Source organism: Oncorhynchus tshawytscha, linkage group LG15 (assembly GCF_018296145.1).
Source record: "Oncorhynchus tshawytscha isolate Ot180627B linkage group LG15, Otsh_v2.0, whole genome shotgun sequence".
Classification (NCBI taxonomy): domain Eukaryota; kingdom Metazoa; phylum Chordata; class Actinopteri; order Salmoniformes; family Salmonidae; genus Oncorhynchus; species Oncorhynchus tshawytscha.
This window is the reverse complement of record NC_056443.1, coordinates 11972345-11993931: the sequence shown is the minus strand read 5'-3', so window position 1 is coordinate 11993931 and position 21587 is coordinate 11972345. Positions and strand designations below refer to the sequence as shown.

General features: G+C 45.5%; 1 protein-coding gene across 6 annotated transcripts in view; it reads right to left on the bottom strand.

Moving 5' to 3' along the window:
* The window catches only part of LOC112214422 (cadherin EGF LAG seven-pass G-type receptor 1), a 130613-nt gene that overhangs the window by 8463 nt on the left and 100563 nt on the right, over nt 1-21587 (bottom strand). For 5 of the 6 annotated variants that reach the window (XM_042298169.1, XM_042298167.1, XM_042298170.1 and 2 more), the window contains 18 exons: nt 20877-21040; nt 20653-20778; nt 15896-16059; nt 15568-15753; nt 15369-15482; nt 15005-15179; nt 14567-14708; nt 13300-13420; nt 12892-13075; nt 11908-12009; nt 10910-11004; nt 8676-8885; nt 7687-7870; nt 7317-7466; nt 4607-4793; nt 3817-3984; nt 3549-3675; nt 3155-3355 (listed from right to left, as the gene is read on the bottom strand). In XM_042298169.1, the coding sequence (XP_042154103.1) occupies nt 3155-3355; nt 3549-3675; nt 3817-3984; nt 4607-4793; nt 7317-7466; nt 7687-7870; nt 8676-8885; nt 10910-11004; nt 11908-12009; nt 12892-13075; nt 13300-13420; nt 14567-14708; nt 15005-15179; nt 15369-15482; nt 15568-15753; nt 15896-16059; nt 20653-20778; nt 20877-21040 (2800 nt within the window). The remainder of the gene's footprint in view (nt 1-3154; nt 3356-3548; nt 3676-3816; nt 3985-4606; nt 4794-7316; nt 7467-7686; nt 7871-8675; nt 8886-10909; nt 11005-11907; nt 12010-12891; nt 13076-13299; nt 13421-14566; nt 14709-15004; nt 15180-15368; nt 15483-15567; nt 15754-15895; nt 16060-20652; nt 20779-20876; nt 21041-21587) is intronic. The other variant, XM_042298168.1, reaches the window with a different exon arrangement.

Genomic DNA, 21587 nt, shown 5'->3' with positions numbered 1-21587 from the left:
AGTTCGTCTTGCCCATTCACTCTCTGAACGGCACACATACACCATCCATGTCTCAAGGATTAAAAGTCCTTCTTTAACCTGTTTCCGCCTCTTGATCTACACTGATTTGAAGTGGATCTAATGAGTGACATCAATAAAGGGATCATAGCTTTCACCTGGTCAGTCTATGTCATGGAAAGAGCAGGTGCTCACAATGTTTTGTACACTCTGTATAGCCCTGAGTGGGTCTCTCTCTCTCCCTCCCTCCATCTCGCTCTACTTTTCTTTATCTCCCCCCATGCCTTGTCCCAGGAAGAATGCAGTGTTCTTGGGAATCCCCCAGCAGGTAGGGGAGGGAGAGGACTAGAGCTAGATCACGGAGCTGAGGGTCATCAATCTAACAGAAGACGGCTCAGGGCTGTGACTGGTGACAGCATTCCAGCGCACTGACACACAAACACAAACACACACGGCTAGGCTTCTAACTTCAGAAAAACAGAGGGTGAGTCAGTGAGTAAGTGTCAATCGTTACTACTGCTGCAACAGCACAGCCAGAAGAGGAATGGCCAGCACTCGGAGCCTGGTTCCTCTCTAGGTTTCTTTGTAGGTTCCTGCCTTCCAGGGAGTTTTGCCTAGCCATTGTGCTTTTGCCTCTGCATTGCTTGCTCTTTGAGGTTTTAGGCTGGGTTTCTGTAAAGCTCATGATATCAAAGAAGTTGATTTGAATTTGAACAGTAACAGTCTATGGAGACAGACTCAGACCTGTATGTCTGTCTGTGACAGGGTCTACTGCCCTGAGGCTCAAACAGTCAGGCACCAGTAACAGCATGTCTCTATTATCACAGGCCTGGAGGGACATCAGGCGTATTAGTGTGTCTGTGTGTGTGTGTGTGTGTGTGTGTGTGTGTGTGTGCATTTCAGAGTAAATTGCATATATGTCAAAATACACTATTAGATTACTTGCTTATAGGCAAACCTTTATACTGCACTTACAAGTAAAAGGAATCACATGCTATGTGAATACACAGTATCGGCATCTCAGAGTGCCTTAAATAGGGAATCTATTTTTAGACAACAAAAAAATGGTTAGTCCCATCCAGTACAGTAAATTCCTTAGCTCGAACACTATTAGTGAAGCATCAGATGTATAATCCAAACAACAACAAAAAATCGAGCAGACAAAGACAAACTCTCAGGTAGGACCGATCCCTCTAAGCTCCTGTCAGCACCACTACCTGAATGGCTACAGGCAAACAAATAGCAGCTACTTACCAGAAACCGCTAACTGGAGTGAACCTGAAACAGAAATCCCTGCTTTATCCCTTATCCTACCTTAAAATCCACCTCACTACAGGAATAGGACAAATACTGTATATGTTGGAGAAGACTGTGTATGTGGGGGACTGGGGAGGTGTGTATGTGGGGGGACTGGGGAGGTGTGTATGTGGAGGGACTGGGGAGGTGTGTATGTGGAGGGACTGGGGAGAGGTGTGTATGTGGAGGGACTGGGGAGGTGTGTATGTGGGGGACTGGGGAGGTGTGTAGGGGAGGTGTGTATGTGGAGGGGACTGGGGAGGTGTGTATGTGGGGGGACTGGGGAGGTGTGTATGTGGAGGGACTGGGGAGGTTTGTATGTGGAGGGGAGACTGGGGAGGTTTGTATGTGGGGGACTGGGGAGGTTTGTATGTGGGGGGGTGTGTGTGTGTGCACTGGGGAGGTGTGTATGTGGGGGGACTGGGAGGTGTGTATGTGGGATGTATAATCCAGGGACTGGGGAGGTGTGTTTGTGGGGGGCTACTTACCAGACTGGGGAGGTGTGTATGTGGGGGGGACTGGGGAGGTGTGTGTGTATGTGGGGGACTGGGGAGGTGTGTATGTGGAGGGACTGGGGAGGTGTGTATGTGGAGGGACTGGGGAGGTGTGTTTGTGGGGGACTGGGGAGGTGTGTATGTGGGGGGGACTGGGGAGGTGTGTATGTGGGGGACTGGGGAGGTGTGTATGTGGAGGGACTGGGGAGGTGTGTAGGGGGGGACTGTGTATGTATGTGGGGGGGACTGGGGACTGGGGAGGTGTGTATGTGGAGGGACTGGGGAGGTGTGTATGTGGAGGGACTGGGGAGGTGTGTATGTGGAGGTGGTATGTGGGGGACTGGGGAGGTGTGTATGTGGAGGGACTGGGGAGGTGTGTGTATGTGGAGGGACTGGGGAGGTGTGTATGTGGGGGACTGGGGAGGTGTGTATGTGGAGGGACTGGGGAGGTGTGTATGTGGAGGGACTGGGGAGGTGTGTATGTGGAGGGACTGGGGAGGTGTGTATGTGGGGGGGACTGGGGAGGTGTGTATGTGGGGGGGGGAGGTGTGTACTGGGGAGGTTTGTATGTGGGGGGACTGGGGAGGTGTGTATGTGGGGGACTGGGGAGGTGTGTATGTGGGGGACTGGGGAGGTGTGTTTGTGGGGGACTGGGGAGGTGTGTATGTGGGGGACTGGGGGGGGAGGGGAGGTGTGTATGTGGAGGGACTGGGGAGGTGTGTTTGTGTGTGCATATAATGAACGTGGGGTGTGAGTGTGTTTTTAAACATTGCAACATGATTTTGGACAAAAAGAGAAACGCGTGCAGGCAGACAGACACTAAGACTTTCCATAGTGATGTTGTAGAGTTTGACTCTTTTCTCAGCCCAACAACAACGATGAATTCCCATAACGCCAGGGAGAAAATGGCTGCAGGGCTGTATTCCTGGGGTGTTATCCCAGGTGATCCCTTCAATTTGTAAACAAAATGTGGCGACTCCATAATCCACATAATTCACAGAAGTGATAATTAAAGAATGAAATGTAACTGTGAATACAATGGAAAGCACACCTGTGCTCTAAGCAGAGAGAACAGGGGCACTTAAGCTTAAGAATCATATCTAGATAGTCACAAATACTAAACGTTCCAAACCACCCCTGCTAAAGCATGGTCAATGTCATTTTCAGGAGTTTAGAGGTCAGGGTTCCTTAGTTTTCAGTCTGGTTGATCGGTCAGAGATTAGAGGTCAGGGTCACGGTTAGAGGTCACAATTAGGCTTCCTTAGTTCCGTTTACCTCACCAGGTTGTCAGCCTGGTCGATTCATCGGGGCTAGGGTCATAGAAGTCAGAGTAAGAGGTCAGGGGTCATAGGTTAATTGTTTCTCACCGGGTTGTCAGTCTGGTTGATGCCGATGAGGAAGACGAGCTCGGAGAAGAAGAGTGCGGCCACCAGGTTCCTGTGGATGCTGTGGAGGTTAGAGCGTAGCTTCCTGAGTAGAGCCAGCAGGATGAAGGTGAGGAGCAGGGCTACCAGGGAGGCTGACACTGTGGTGTAGGTCACAATTTTTAGGGGTAACACGTCACCATGCTGGGGAGAGGGGAGGGGAAGAGAAAGGAGGGAGAGACGTGTATTACATTGTTATAGAACTAGCTCAAATAAAGATCGTAATCAAACTCGGTAGCAACAAAGAGTGAGAGGACATTAACTACCCCCCCCTGCCCATAGCAATATAATGACAACAACATTTAGAGTTATGTACAGTGTATCTCTATGAGCCTACCTCTCTCTTGGAGATGTCCATGAGCACAGCGAAGCTGCTCATGTGGTCACACTGACAGCTGATGTGTGTGTTGTTCCTGTTCAGCAGCTCACATCCCTTAGACGACCAACCTCCCGTACCACCAATCCTACACACACACACACACACACACACACACACACACACACACACACACACACACACACACACACACACACACAGAGGAAAGATAATAAATACCATGTAAAGAGTGTGTGTGTGTGTGTGTGTGCGCGTATGTAGTACTCACGCGATGGAGTGATTCCAGAACACACACACAGGTTTGGTCCTCTCCTCTGTCTCCAGTAGTGTGTACTCCAGTGTGATGGGGGGGTCAAGGGGAGAAGGGAGTGGCGAACCCTCACTGTACACCAACGTGCTCACTATGGGGGTGTTGATCACTGGACGGTTGGGCAGCCTGCTCACACACACAACACATACATATGACCAAGCATGAACGGGCACCCTCATTTTGATAACTTTTGAAGTACTGTTTACGCACGTATGACCACAGACACTCCTTTTAGGGAGTTCCCAAAAGATACATTCTCAGCTGTTTGTGGCCACTTGGCGACCGGCCAAATAGTGCTTTACGAGCCCTTCTAGTACCAGTGTAGTAGCTATCATATACACACACAGCGCTAAATATTATGACATACCAACCAAACTGTTCCACATTTAACTCCGCCTTACATGTGTATGTTTCATTTGTAATGATATGTTTTAGTCATGTATAGAGTTTTGAGTGGTCTAAATGTATACTGTGAAAGATTCAGACAGCATGGCAATGATATGTGAGACAAACACCCACAGTATGCCAGGGCAATAATCGCACCTAAAGTAAACAATGGTTTGTGCCAACGCAGTTGCCATATCTGTTGCCACTCGTGAGTAATTTATGACATACGTTATGTCTTTATTATGATGGCTAGATTAGCTACATGGAAATTGATAAAGGCAGTGTCTGGTTATGTCAGATTTTATGAAAGACTGAAGTATTGAAGTGTGGTAAAATGTAGTAAAGTGTTGCCCTTGGTTACCTGAGGCTCCTACGGTCCGGGTCGTATCTCTCAGGGAGGAGCTGACCCAACGACCTGAACACTATCACCACGGCAACAGGCAGGGGGGCGGCGGGCTCAACATGGCGGCGTCTCTTATTGGATAGGGTTTGATACTCTTCAGGAGCGTCGGTCTTAGAGGGCTCGGGGCTGGGGCTGGGTTCGACTACTAGAGAGAGAGTAAGAGAGAGAGTTGGAACACCTATTAAAGACCTTGCTACATAGTAGATTGTGACCCACTGATGCATTAAAACAAAGATAAATAATATAAAGTATAATAGTAAAAAGCTTTGGAGCACCTTAAATGAAATTTTGGACAAAAAGGCGAACTCGGCTCCATCATTCACTGAATCAGCTGGCTCATTCATCACAAAACCCACTAATATTGCCAACTACTTTAATGTTTTTTTCATTGGTATGATTAGCAAATGTAGGCATGACATGCCAACAACTATTTCTGAACCTACACATCTATGTATAGCTGACCAAATTATGAAAGACAAGCATTGTCATTTTGAATTCTGTAAAGAGGCTCAAAGTAGAGGAGAGATTGACGTCATCACTACTTGTTTTTGTAAGAAGTGTTGACATGTTGAATGCACCGAGCTGTCTGTTTAAACTACTAGCACACAGCTCAGACACCCATGCATACCCCACAAGACACGCCACAAGAGGTCTCTTCACAATCCCCAGAACAGACTATGGGAGGCACAGTACTAACTCATGCAAGCAGTAAAAATACAGATTAAAAAAACGGAACACCGGGGACTGTGACGAGGCACACACACACACACACACATGATATCATACATACACACATAATATCATACATACACACATGATATCATACACACATACATGATATCATACACACATGATTTCATACACACACACACACACACACACACATACATACACACATGGTATTATACACACACACATGATATCATACATACACACATGATATTATACACACACACATGATATCATACACACACACACATGATATCATATCATACACACACACACACATGATATCATACACACACACACACACACATGATATCATACATACACACACACATGATATCATACACACACACACATGATATCATACACACACACACATGATATCATACATACACACACACACATGATATCATACATACATACACACACACACACATGATATCATACATACACACACACATGATATCATACATACACACACACACACACATGATATCATACATACACCATGATATCATACATACACACACACACATGATATCATACATACACACACACATGATATCATACATACACACACACACATGATATCATGATATCATACACACACACACATGATATCATACATGATATCATACACACACACACATGATATCATACATATACACACACGATATCATACACACACACACACATGATATCATACATACACACACACATGATATCATACATACACACACACACATGATATCATACACACACACACACATGATATCACACACACACACACACATGATATCATACATACACACACACATGATATCATACATACACACACACACCATATCATACACACACACACACACATACATGCACACACACACATGATATCATACATACACACACACACACATGATATCATACATACACACACACACACATGATATCATACATATATCACACACACACACATGCTATCATGATATCATACCACACACATGATATCATACACACACACACACACACACACACATGATATCATACACACACACACACACACATGATATCATACACACACACACACACATGATATCATACATACACACACACATGATATCATACATATCACACACACACACACATATCATACATACACACACACACACATGATATCATACACACACACAATATCATACACACACACACATGATATCATACACACACATGATATCATACACACATACACATGATATCATACATACACACACACACATGATATCATACATACACACACACATGATATCATACATACACACACACACATGATATCATACATACACACACATGATATCATACATACCCACACATGATATCATACATATATCATACATACCCACACACACATGATATCATACATACACACACACACATGATATCATACATACACACACATGATATCATACACATACACACACACACACACACACATGATATCATACATACACACACATGATATCATACATACACACACACATACATACACACACACATGATATCATACATACACACACACATGATATCATACATACACACACACATGATATCATACATACCCACACACACATGATATCATACACACACACACACACGATATCATACATACACACACATGATATCATACACACACACACACACACACACATGATATCATACATACACACACATGATATCATACATACACACACACACATGATATCATACATACACACACACATAAAATCATACATACACGTGATATCAAGCTTGACTACAGGCAATGGATCTGTTAAATTGGTAGGTCACCCACAAATCCGAAAGGTTGTGATGGATTACAGCCCAAACGAGTTTGTACGAGTTTGTGCAGTACTCCATATCCAGCGGTAGTGTGAGCAGACGACTGTACCTTTGTTGGGGACCTCCTGGGGCCTAGTGTTGAACTGTGGGAAATGGACAGAGGACGTGAGGTCTTTGGGGTAGTATTCCTGGATCTCATGGAAGCGAGGGAATGAGGCCTGCCCAGGGACAGACGTGTCCAGGTAATCAACGACAATGACTAAGGAGAGAGAAAGAACTACACATCAAGACCAGCTCATTATCAAATAAAGGTGACATTTTATAATTGCACTGAATGGAAGTAAAACTTGACTGCAGTTTACCCAGAGCCGAATTATCAATGGACGATTTGTTCAAATTCTGTGTTAGGGAGTTAGGAATCTGCTCCTAGACTCTCTGAAATCCTCTCTTCATTGGTCTGTAAATGTGTCTTCACTCACTCATATTGTCAGTGACGATGGTGAATGGTATGAGGTAGGTCTTCCTCATGTTCCGTGCCAGGGTGTTGGTGTAATCCTCAAAGTGGCGCAGCAGGTGGGGGGTTCCCCCCTCAGAGCGCTGGATCTGCTCCCAGTGGTCTCTGGTGCCAGGGTCTAGGATGGCACTGCCCGCTCTCACCAGGTTCTGAAGGGTTTAACAATAGCAGGATGGTCTGACAGTAAGTCGCTTTGAATATGGGCACAGCTCAAACTCTGTCACTCCTGCCTAATTCCTTTTAAGTCCTGGAGTAGCAGACGTTACCTGCTCACATAGGCCTATATAAGATAGGTGACCTAAAACATTCACAACCTAAAGAGAAATGCCATAATAAAATGTGGAGATATAAAATAGCTCAGATTTTTGTAGATTAGTGTTGCAGGTTGACGTTTATTGTTATGAATCTTTACCCGCAACGAGAACTGAGCCGTTTCCGCTAGATAGGCCAGCTGCAAAGTCAAAATTGTCTATATCGTTAAAAAAACGGCTTAATTTAAGGTTAGGGTTAGGCATTAGAGTCAGCAGTGTGGTTAATGATATGTTTAAAATCAAATGATAGGACTTTGTGGTTGTGCCAGCTAGTAACCACTCTGCAGAGCTGCCTCCAGGACATGAGTCATCTAAATAAAATCCAACCTGTGTTCACATTGGCCAGATCAGCTTCCCCTGTCAGTGGAACTGGGAGAGAGCCAGTGGAGGGCAGTATTCCTCCAGTCTTCCCAGTGTAACTGAGCCCACCCAGTAGGCTACTCCTGAATAATGCACTGGTAATGCACCTAATGCCCTGCTGTCTGACACAACAGACAACTAGCACATGGTCCCTGAGAGAAATACTGTGCATACAAAAACGAATCTTTATAAATAATAAAAAAAATACATTGCAGTTAGACTGTTTGCAATCAGCATACTTGCAATGTTGTATTCAAAGATTTCAAAAACAACAAACTCTGACCTCGTTGAACTCTGCGTCCCTCGTGGCGGTGAGATCGAAGCCTGTCTGCTGACTCTCGTACTGGAGGACCCTGGTCAGCAGCTGAAACGCTGTCTTCACATCGTTGCCGTAGTAACTGTCCGTGTGGTTGGTGGCGTTGTGGAGCAGGCGGACGATCGCTTTGGAGCGCTCGCCATCCATCCGGGACTCGTTACGATGCATCTCCTCATTCTGGAGGGACGAAGGGGAAGAGAAGGAGGTCAAGAATACAGACAGATACTGGAGACAGTTACAACTATATGGACTGTCTGTGGTAGGTTGGTACTAATAGATGAATCCTAACCAGGGGTGAAAGTAGATTGAATTTCTTACCGATACGCGACACCCAAGCACACGCACCTATTCGTTTCATACATGATCTCTGTGGGCCTAGTAGCCTAAGTCAAGATTTGTCATATCACTTTTAACATGCAATACATTTTAACAGGCAGCGCGTGGGCTTCAAGTTTGAGGAAGCACATTTCCACCATAAACATGCACTTTTGTCATAAAATATTCCATGCATTCTCGCATTTCCAGACTTATGTAAGACGAGCTACTTTTCCTAATGTGATGATTAGATTGGATAGTCATAATTTAGGCTTATAATATAACTCAATCACTGGTTGCAAAAAAAAGACTGTTCAGCGCAGCACGTTAGCGGCGTAGAGTAGGCCTCGGCTACAAGCTATAGGCCTATCACATGTATTTCTTGTTGGCCTTTTATAAACACATATCATGCAATTGTACTACACTTCATAAGACTGGAGATGTTAACAGAAACTGTTTTAATAGGACAAAAATGACAGGGAAGCCTACTTTGCTGCCATTGACAAACAGCTCGATAAAAACAACGTTGTCGGATCCATACAATCGGCCTATGAAAAGGGGGAGACACAAATGCAACATGACGTCCATCTAACCTGGAGGAGGAAAGGATTGTCCAAAAACCAACAAAAGTGGCATTGACGCAATGATAAAGACAGTGAATATGCACACTCACCGGAGACGTGGCCGATGTTCTCCGCTAGTGCCAATAAGATAAGGCTACTATTCGCTCAATTAAGTTGAGAATTTTGATAACTAAAAGACAGATTGGAGTCTTTTCATTGTCATCTCTGTACAGCAATAGCCATTTGCTTTCCAAACAGGCTGTCCACGATTGTATTTTTAAATATTACGATATGCCTGGCTGCGTCTTTCTGCTTTTCACTGACAGTCACAACTCAACATTCTATCTATTTGGTATTCGCCGAGTGCGCTGCCTAATTGCGGGCCCTTGCCAGTGTGGGCCATGTGATTTAAAACAATCCACTGCAACAACAACAAAAAGAAGCTAATCATCCTCTGTGGCCAAATCATGCTTTCTGGTGTAGTAGCACATTTTGAAAGATTTTATTTATTTATGTATAGACAGAAGTAAGCTAAATAGGATTTTTTAATTGGCAATTTAATTCAATTTACTTTAGGGAAAGCTTAGCTTCCCCTAGCCTTATGGACACGCCGTCTGTGCCTTTTAATGTGGCATAAACACAACCAGTCATGATGTTTTCATCTGATTGTCAAACGATCACGTAAAAAAATACACACCTGTAGGCTACCCACGCACGTTCATCCACTCACAAAATAATTCCAGCATCCAAACCCCAACAGTGCACTGTGGACCCACAATTTGATGAATGGAAAGAGACATCTGTTATAAAACACCCACTTGTAATGTACTGACATTCTGCGATTGTCATTAGGCCTACACTTGTAGCCCGAATGGATGTCCACTGTTATTAACGCGTGCTTTGATCTCAGCCACTCATCTGCACTGCTCGGTCTCAGTCACTAATTTGTGCCTTGTCCTCGCACATCTTGACCATTCATCTCCGCTTTGGCAAAAATGTAAGTGCTATCGTTGAACCACAATGCAATTTGGAGCAATTTGCACATTTTCCATGTGGCTGACACTCAGTAATGTTAAATAAGGGTGTTACTTGTGATAGGCTGACTTTTGACCAATATGGCGTAACCCCACAATTTATTTTGCTGGGATGCGTACCGGCTTACTTTCACCACTGAACTCTAGATTCGCATAAGTGACTCCAAATTGTGTATAATCTTTCAGTGGGAGATTTGCAAGTTAAGAAAGAGCTCTGCATATGCAGATCTGTAGTTAAAATAGGTCTCTGTATGAGTGAACTTGGACTGGATAAGAGGAGCACACCCACCATCTTCATGAGCTGGGAGAAGGAGACTGTGGTACAGTTGAAGAGTTCAGGAGGCAGCCAGCCCTTTTCATCATTGCAGTGGCGGATAGCAGTTCCTACAGTTCGAAAAGAAACAAGTTCATTGATAGCTATAGTCACAGTAAGAATAGAAAAAACAAAAAGGAATATTGGCGTGTGAAAGAGTTCAACCGGTCTCTTCCTAGCACCAGGTGGCTCTCTACACATGGGTGAAAATGGGGAGTTACTTCATATAATAAATTAGTTAAAAGCACAATCTAAATGCCAACGTCATTACCATTAATTCCAAACAATCATTAAACAGAGAAAAGACTTTACGGTTAGAACTGACAGTTGGTTGATGTGAGCCAAGGCGAGTCACCCAATTAAAACAGCCCAAGAGAGTCCTGCGGGGCAACAACGGGTTTCCGTGGTGACAAGAGTAACTAAGGGGGTAACTAGGGAGGTTACTGTGGTTTAATGGGAGCAGGTCAGTGATGTTACGTCTTGGCCCTGCCCATATTGTCTCTACTGCTAAGGCTCTATGTGGAGCAGGAGACCTAACCGAAGCGTGCGCACGCGCGGAACACACACACACACACACGGTTCTGCAGTATTATGAATGTGTCTCCAAGCAGACGTTGCCAAGTCTTCTACACAATACCTTGTGTTTGTCTCTGTCTCCGGCTGCTGCCCTCCAGAGACAGAGTTTCTTTAACACCATTGGCCAAAGACAAATCTCAAAAGGCCCTGACAGACCAATGAGATGGCCTCGTTAGTGTGCTGCGTTAATGAGTTCCCTCGACAATAGAGAGGTGTTAGGGACAGCAGAAGGCCTTGAACTAAGGGATTCCACAGTACATAACCTCCATTCTCCACCCATACAATCTTTATTGTGAATAAAATCCTTTGAAGAATTTGATATCCGTATGAATTGGGCTTTCTATTATTGTGACTGTACCTGCTATGCTAAGAGCTGTGTTGAGTGCAGAGGAACTCACCGATAGATCCTTTGGGACAGTTCATGGCTGCAGGACGGCCAAACTTGGTCTTAGGCCACCAGATCCCTTGATCGAAGGCCTTGGGACAGCCCTCGTACACCACTGAGAGATGAGAGGGGACAGATGGCACATGGTTAGAAGTGGTCCCTATAATCCCTAACCACTGACACAGGGTCAGATGTGTTGAGATCCCTTAATGGTTCTGGTTGGTAGTGAGGCTTGTGTAATCTGATCCTAGATGGTTAGGAACAACTTCTGCCTTGAGCGTCAAGGGCTGCCTTGGGCTGTATTTCACATATCTAACACGCCCAAGAAACACGACTGCTAACGACTCTTACGAGTCTTTCAAAACAGCCAAACAGGCCAGCAATTATATCAATAATCCTACAGAGTGGTTACACAATGTTAATAAATTATTCACCTGATTTCTAATTTCATAGCCTAATCCTAAACAAAACCTGGTTAAGACTTGTATGTGTGTTGTTATGGCTTTCTAAGTAATGCAGTCTGATCATGTGCTGTACTGTATACACACCCAAGTGCTTATATCCTAAAAAGTGACCATGATTTTAACTCTTTGAAGACCTTTTATAGAGTAAGCCACAAGGTTGGGTTGAAGCACTTAGGTGACAGATACGGTATGGGGACTGTGGTTCTTTACTGAAGCTAGAGTGGGATCTAAAAGAGGGAAGGCCTTGTAACCAGACTATAGGGAGGCAGAGGTTCTGTTCAAATACTCTGAAGATGAATCCTTCCTTCCTCCAGTCCTTGGTGTTATAACTGATCTGACATGTCTGCATAAGAGGAATCCTTGCTTTCATGAATCCAAATTGAGTGAGATCACTGATTACATCACGGAAGGGACGGACAGAAGAAAGGATGCAATTTTCAAAGTATTCAAAAAGACAGAATGCCCTCACAGGCTCTCAAGGTCACATTTAAGAGTAACAAACATTTGCACGTGCATCATTTCCTTCCACATACCTTCGCAACCGGTGGCGGTGACCTCGGCGAAGGGGTTGTCACAGCGGTTACACTGTTGCCCAATGACCCCGGCCTTACAGGGGCACTGTCCGGTGTGTGTGTCACAAGTACGGGAGTGGGCCCCTAGAGGGAAGCACTCACAGGGGTAACAGGTGTCCTCATCCTTGGGCCGGTAGTAGTTATCCTGGGGAGAGAGAAGACAGGGTTAGTTTACTAAAGCCTACAACACGCAATGTTATCTACCAGCCCATTGTTTAAGAATGGTTGGTTGATTTGGGACCTATTGGTGAGTTGTGGCCAATTCCTACTAGGTTTGTCATAGCTTACAATTGGGGGGCTTCAAGAGGAAAGATAGTTTGATTCAAAAGGCATAGCCTGTGAGAAGAGTACCTGTGATTATCTTCTTACCTTGCACCGACACTCTCCACTGGTCTTGTTACAGTCAGGGTTGAATCCTTTGCTGATGTCACAGCTGCAAGGGCCACACATGGGGTTCCCCCACCAGCCCCGAGGACACGGCTTCTCAACCCTTGACACATCACACAATAACAACACATTTAGTTGCCTTCAGCACATAATGAATGGAAATAAAATGGCAGGGAAAAAAAGTACCAGAAAAAAGGAGACTGCATTTATCCTTACATCACATACCTGCTATATAACGGTATCACTTAACAACAAACATGCATTCAACTGCATCATGAATCTAGCATAAATGTTCTATCCCTTGGAGAGACACAACACAGTGAGTGAGTCAAACACTCTTTCTCCAACACTTTCATGTCTCTGAGCTGATGGAGGGGTAAGATAGTGGGTTATGATAGGGGCAGGGTAGTCAGTAGCAGAGTATCAGTGCAGGTGGAGACCAAACACCTATGGAGGAGCACTGAAGCATGAGGTGGTCCCACAGCCTGCCTTAGACAGGAAATGATGTGTGACATATGGGTCAAAGGTCAGTGGGTAAAGAATTGACATGCAATCTACCACCCAGAGGAATAGTCAGGAGTATGTTTCTAGCTACTGTTACATAACTACAGTCCTACAGGAGCCAGTTATGGGCATAACCTAATATAACCAAAGCTGGCCTGAGGCTTGGCTTACCGTTATATATATATGGCCAAAAACACACATACACTCACACAAACACCCACTACAGACCCCGTTTGCATTTAAACCATACACAACTACACACATAGACACTTGTTACAAGACCCAGTTAATGTCTAGAACAACACACAGTGGTTTCATCTAACCCTCTGGCTCCTGCCTCTGACACTCACGCCAGATTCCTGCTCTGATCAAAGGCAGATCTGGGACCAGTTTTGGAAGAATAAAAATCCCCCAGAGAGCACAGGTCTGGGAAAAGCCACAGCTAGGGTTCATTACCAGCAGGCTTACGTCAGGTGCCGGAGAAGGACTGTTTTGAGTTAAGGCCAGTAAAAGTAGAGCCTGTTGCCAGTCAGATGAACGGTGAGGTGCATATTTGTGAAAGACAGAGAGGAAGGTAAGGGAGCAGAGGTTGATTAGGCTAACATGAAAACAATCAGATGTTGCGTTGATTTTGGAGGCATGTGAATGTGTGTTTCCCCTGCACTGTGGAGCCAAACCAGGGCACACACATACCCACACGTGCACACACTTACACAGGCACTTGCACAAAGCGGCCAGGTCTTACTTGTTTTCGCAGTACTGTCCGTAGTAGTTCTGTCCACACTCGCAGGTGTAGCCATGGGAGGAGCTAGGCTTGCGGACGCAGGTGGACACGTGCTCGCAGGGGTTGAGGTGACACGCGTCAACGCACTCCCTCCCAAAGTACCCTGGGAAAGGACACAGGTCACAGAGAGAAGAGAGAGACATCTGGTCAGCAGGTCTTCAACAACATTGCAGAACTATACACAGTTATATAATGGAACGAAAACTCAGTCAAAGCTGGAGACTACAAAACAGCATTCCTATGGTGAACATTTTTCAGAACAAGTGAATGGTGTGACGAGATGCAGACACAGGTGTGTGTGTGTACACCGTGTGTGCTGACAGCATGTGTGTAACCTGGGTCGCAGACGCAGGTGTGTGTGTGTGTGTGCCCCCTTACGTGCGCATGGGTGTGTGTTACCTGGGTCACAGACGCAGGTGTGTGTGGTCCAGTCGTCGCTGCAGTGGCTGTTCTCAGGGCAGATGTTAGAGTCACAGGGGTCAGCCAGGTCACAGCCGTCCTCTACACGAATCTTAAAGCCCTGCAGCATGTTCACGTTGACCACGTTGGTGGATGTCTCACCCATGCGTGCACCCTGTGGGAAAGAAAACATGCCCTCTCCATTAGGTCCCAGAGAATCGCAGGTACACACTCTCATCGCACGCTCTGCCCACAGCCCCTAGGTATTAGATAAAGACAGGTAGGTATATACATACAGTGGGCTACAGAACATGATGTTGTGGAGAATAATGTCATCCAGACGTGGTTTACTGTTAAAACGTACCTGTATGCATCCGGTGAAGCCATCGTGGACGTGGTTCCCCTCTCCTGGTAATCCTCCCAGATACAGAGCCCTCAGCCTCAGACCTGGCAGCTCGTTGCCTATCTCCACAGACCTCTGGAGACACGCAGACACACACAGAGTGTAAGATTTGCTGCGTGTGTGTGTTTGTATCTGTGTCTGTATGTGTATGTCTCAGTACCTCGTACAGCCCGTAGTCCAGTGACACCAGGGCCATGTATTTGATGTCCTTGCCGTCTTTGACGCTCTTCAGCTCCACAAGGACATGGTGCCACTCCCCATCGTTCACCCGGACTTGAGGGAAGCCCAGCACCGCTACCCGCTCAGATCCCAGAAACACCTCAAACCTCACGTACTGATCACTTATCTGAGGGGAGGGTGGGGAGAGAAAAAGAGAGAGATAGAAAGACAATTACTACACACAGGTAGTCTACTGAACTTCAATCAACCATATAACACAACTTACCTTCTTGCGCTGTTGTTGTTATTGTGTGTGTACAATAACTCACCAGTAAATTGATAGTAGAGTCTCCAGCGTTAGCCCGCATCAGTGTGCCAGTGCCTTGCCTCGTCCGGAACATCAGGCCCATGTACCAGGGCACAGCGATGGTGACGTCGAGGTCACTCCACGACACCAGGGCCTGGCCGTCAAAGTGCTGCGGGGACGGCATCACTAGAGGAGGAGAATAATACAAAATCAGAATTGCATAATCTATTCAATAATCACTGCTATTAAGGCAAATCACGTGTTATACACATCACATGCTAAGTAGGGCTGGGAATTGCCAGGGACCTCACAATAAGATATTATCATGATACTTAGATGCCGATACAATATGTATTGTGATTCTCAATTTCTATATGTATTGCGATTCGATACTGCGATTGTATTGTGATTTGATGTTCCAAATATATTATTCACTGTATGTCTGCTACAGAGAGACACAAGAGAACATGAGAAAAGGAGTTCTGATTAGTCATGGAACTAAAAGTGCTGAAAGCATCTTAGCTCACTGTTTAAAAAGAAGATGGAGAACAAGCTATAGGATGAAAAATACCAGCGTTTTGGCGACTGGCGACTAGGGCTAGCCAGCAAACAAAACAAAAACATTTGTATTTTTACCTGGAGTCAAAGTATCGATACAATATCGTCAAAAACAATATCTCGATATGTAACTGTATTCATCCCCCCCCATCATTAATGCTAAGTATGTCAGACTTACAGATTGCATCTTGTATTTTTGTATTCTTCCAGGGAGAATAATTACAGTAGCTAATCCACCTCACCATGTCTAATTCAGCTATAAGACATCATTACTGTCAAAAACCTTGTACCATACAGGACACTAATCCTTCTTTGACAAACATGCCCACAGTATAACACATCAGACATGCTGTAGTCAGTCATTCAGTATAACACATCACACTCCAGAGCACCCACTAGCCCTGCAGCCAAACAGACATGCTGTAGTCAGTCAGTCAGCCATTCAGTCAGTCAGTATAACAGTTGTATGTCTGTCAGCATAGCACTAGGCTGTTCCCTAAGAGACAACTGAAGCGCTAAGCTCTCTCGATCTCCCTCCTCTCCGCAGGGCACATATTTCTACTGAGGCACAGAGTACACACACACACACACACACACACACACACACACACACACACACACACACACACACACACACACACACACACACACACACACACACACACACACACACACACACACACACACACACACACACACTCTCAGAAGATGCATGGGGACTAACTCCTGAACCATCTGTGTCTCTCCAACTTTCTTTTCACACGATACATTGCTCATTTGCAGTGCCTGGAAAGAGACAAAAGATGTACCATGAGGCATAAAGAACAACATCAGAGATAGTCTGGAGTTGGATTCCTTCGAGATACAGTTCAGAAGAGAGTGGAGAGCAGAGGAAAACCACCAGCTCACACGAAACCTTCACACTAACCTAAAAACACTCACAGATGGATGTGCAACTAAACCACATCATAAACTCAGAAAAAAAAGAAACGTCCTCTCACTGTCAACTGAGTTTATTTTCAGCTAACTTAACATGCGTAAATATTTGCCTGAACATAACAATATTCAACAACTGAGACATAAACTGAACAAGTTCCAGACATGTGACTAACAGAAATGGAATAATGTCCCTGAACAAAGGGGGCGTTCAAAATCAAAAGTAACAGTCAGTATCTGGTGTGGCCACCAGCTGCATTAAGTACTGCAGTGCATCTCCTCCTCATGGACTGCATGCCAGTTCTTGCCAGTTCTTGCTGTGAGATGTTACCCCACTCTTCCACCAAGGCACCTGCAAGTTCCCGGACATTTCTGGGAGGAATGGCCCTAGCCCTCACCCTCCGATCCAACAGGTCCCAGACGTGCTCAATGGGATTGAGATCCGGGCTCTTCACTGGCCATGGCAGAACACTAACATTCCTGTCTTGCAGGAAATCATGCAGAGAACGAGCAATATGGCTGGTGGCATTGTCATGCTGGAGGATCATGTCAGGATGAGCCAGCAAGAAGGGTACCACATGAGGGAGGAGGATGTCTTCCCTGTAACGCACAGCATTGAGATTTCCTGCAATGACAGCAAGCTCAGGCCGATGATGCTGTGACACACCGGACCCTCCACCTCCAAATCGATCCTGGTCCAGAGTACAGGCCTCGTGTAACGCTCATTCCTTCGACGATAAACACAAATTTGACCCATCACCCCTGGTGAGACAAAACCGCGACTCGTCAGTGAAGAGCACTTTTTGCCAGTCCTGTCTGGTCCAGCAACGGTGGGTTTGTGCCCATAGGCAACGTTTTTGCCAGTGATGTCTGGTGTGGACCTGCCTTACAACAGGCCTACAAGCCCTCAGTCCAGCTTCTCTCAGCATATTGCTGACAGTCTGAGCACTGATGGAGAGATTGTAGTGTAACTCTGGCAGTTGTTGTTGCCATCCTGTACCTGTCCCGCAGGTGTGATGTTGGAATGTACCGATCCTGTGCAGGTGCTGTTACACGTGGTCTGCCACTGTGAGGATGATCAGCTGTCCGTTGTATCTCCCTGTAGCGCTGTCTTAGGCATCTCTCAATACGGACATTGCAATTTATTGCCCTGGCCACATCTGCAATCCTCATGCCTCCTTGCAGCATGCCTAAGGCACGTTCACGCAGATGAGCAGGGAACCTGGGCATCTTTATTTTAGTGTTTTTCAGAGTCAGTAGAAAGGTCTCTTTAGTGTCCTACGTTTTCATAACTGTGACCTTAATTGCCTACCGTCTGTAAGCTGTTAGTGTCTTAACGACCATTCCACAGGTGCATGTTCATGAATTGTTTATGGTTCATTGAACAAGCATGGGAAACAGTGTTTAAAACCTTTACAATGAAGATCTGTGAAGTTATTTGGATTTTTACGAATTACCTCTGAAAGACAGGGTCCTGAAAAAGGGACGTTTTTTGGGGGGCTGAGTTTATGTCCAAACCCACAGAATGCGTCTGGGAAATCCTGAATTATCGACTGTCTCGTCATATTTCTCTTCCTGCGCCTCTACAGTACCACGGATATGCCTATGGTGTCCATTGCTGCTCTAAAAGTGATATGATATCTATGATTTCCGTGCTGTCCATACCCATGATATAACGTCTATGGTTTCTACTTCCTACACAGCTTGTCAACAAGTAGTGAAGCAGCCAAACCCTCTGTGTTACTTCTGTTCCTAAGTCCAACTACAGATACTCGATCTGCTGCCTGGCATCACTACACAGCTACCTCATCCAACCCAGACTAGGTGGAGATATTTGATCAAATATCAATGTGTGTGTGTTTTATAATTGTTTGGAAGCAGGCCCTAGAGGGTAAATCAAAGCCACCCTCTTACTGTTTTATAACTCAGTAGGAATATTACTCATATTCGTGTAGGAGCATTCAAAATAACAATATTTTTGGCAAGTGTTCTGGTTCTATTGCCCTGGCCTTGGGATAGTTTCCCAAATAAAGAAATTGCTTTTGACATAATGCTGACACACACACGCACACACACACACACACACGCACACACACGCACACACACACTACAGCTTCCCTTGATGACTTTAGATGTCTCTGTGTGCGAGACAGGACAGGCACAGTGTGAGTCACTTAGTTTAACCCTTTCAGAGGAACACACACACACACACCATTTCAGTACCCCGCTCCGGACCACAAAACCAGTAAATCACTGTCATACAAGCATACAAGCGCTATCATTAGGCCTGTTAGACACACACACACCACACCCCACCCCACCACACCCCACCCATCATCCATCCCTAGTGGGGGATATGAGCAACAGAACAGTCAGGATCAAAACAGGGCAAGCTGTAACAGTGTAACCACACATCATATATCTGTCTATCACACTCCCACACCTGTCCATCAGCACGGGAGTATATAAGACTGCTATGATTGGTACTGTAAATACACACTACAGGAGCGCTGTGGTCTGTTCCATGTAAACACTCTGGCTCAACAACAGTGGGGCAACCACAGGGTCCGCGTGTGTGTGTGTCCGTCCCTTGATCCTGGCACTGATATGTGAGTCAGAGTTGGTCTTTGTCTCATTAGTGAAATAGACAACAGCTCTTTGGGCCATGTTCTAAGTTTCACTATTATACTAACATCTAGCTTCTGCATAGCACGTGTATGAGTCAGCAATGACCAGTCACCTCAGGTTCCTGCTGGATCTCTATCCGCAGATACACTTCCTTCACACACACACACACACGCACTCACACACACTCTTCTTGATCGCTATCTGAAAAGACACTTCCTTCACAGGAAGCTAAGCCACATTAACTCCAGTGTCCTTCCTCACTTCCTTATGCAATCAACTGTAACACAAACGAGTCCTGCTCACACTGACGCATACAGATGCCGACCCAGATATTCAATATGAGGGACCCTCATTGTAACATGCACGGCTGCAGTCCTTATGCCATCTTGAAACACACACACGTAACAGTATTGCTTCTGTCCCTCTCCTTGCCCCAACCTGGGCTTGAACCAGGGACCGTCTGAACACATTGACAACAGCCACTCCACAAAGCGATGTTACCGATCACTCCACAAAAGCCGTGGCACAGCAAGAGAAACAACTACTTCTAGGTCTCAGAGCAACTGACGTCACCGATTGAACACTACTAGCGTGCACCGCTAACTAGCTAGCCATTTCACATCGGCTACACACACACACACACACACACACCCTCACCTTGTTCGCAGTTCTTGCCCCCGTAGCCCAGAGGACAGTCACAGCTGTAGGTGTTCCACTTATTGACACACACTCCTCCGTTCTGACACAAATCCTTAGTACAGAAATTGATCTTGGCAGGACAACCTACATGGGTCATGATAGATGTCAATCAGTAAACAAACAACACAGCTAACCTGAGTAAAGATGACAAAAATATGTTACCTGATGACAAAGGTTGTTACCTGCAGTGGTTCCGTTGTTAGCGATGAAGCTGGCCATGTCGGTGGGTTTGCTGTCGATGCTCAGGTTCCTCATGCAGCCCACAAAGTCTCTGTTCCTCACAGGGAAGTCCTCGGGCAGGTTGGGAACACCACCCAGCAGCAGCGGTCCTGTCAGGTCCAATGATCTGCAGGGGAGAGTGCAGGAAACGGGGTCAGAATGGAGACAAAATGGCACTTAGAGTTCCTCTAATGGTTCTGGATCCAAAATGGCGCCCCAGCCCCCAATGGATTAGGAGCTAAAGATCCACCAACAAAGTGCCAACTGATGGGTAATGGACTTAGGTGAAAACGAAAGTCACACACTATATTGAACTCTCTTTCTTTCAAATGAATGCAATGACAGGACCAACGTTCCACAACAGAGTGCCTGGTGACAGACACCAAAGTCTTCCTCAAAGTTTCTTAAGTTTTCTAAAGGGGATTACAGGGTACTGATGGTGTGAGTAGTATGGTTACCCTGCAAAAGGTTATTTGTCACAGGCCTTGTTGACTGAAAGGACAAAGCCACTGTAACCCAGCTAGCTGGCTTGATTCATTCCTCCTTCTGTAACACCACCAACGGCCCAGAAGATTTAGCAGGCAGCAAGGACGCTGGCTAAAGCAGCCACTTGGCTTACACAGAAGCCTCTAAACTCACAAAACATCCAACGCCCAGGGTTTAACGTGAACTAT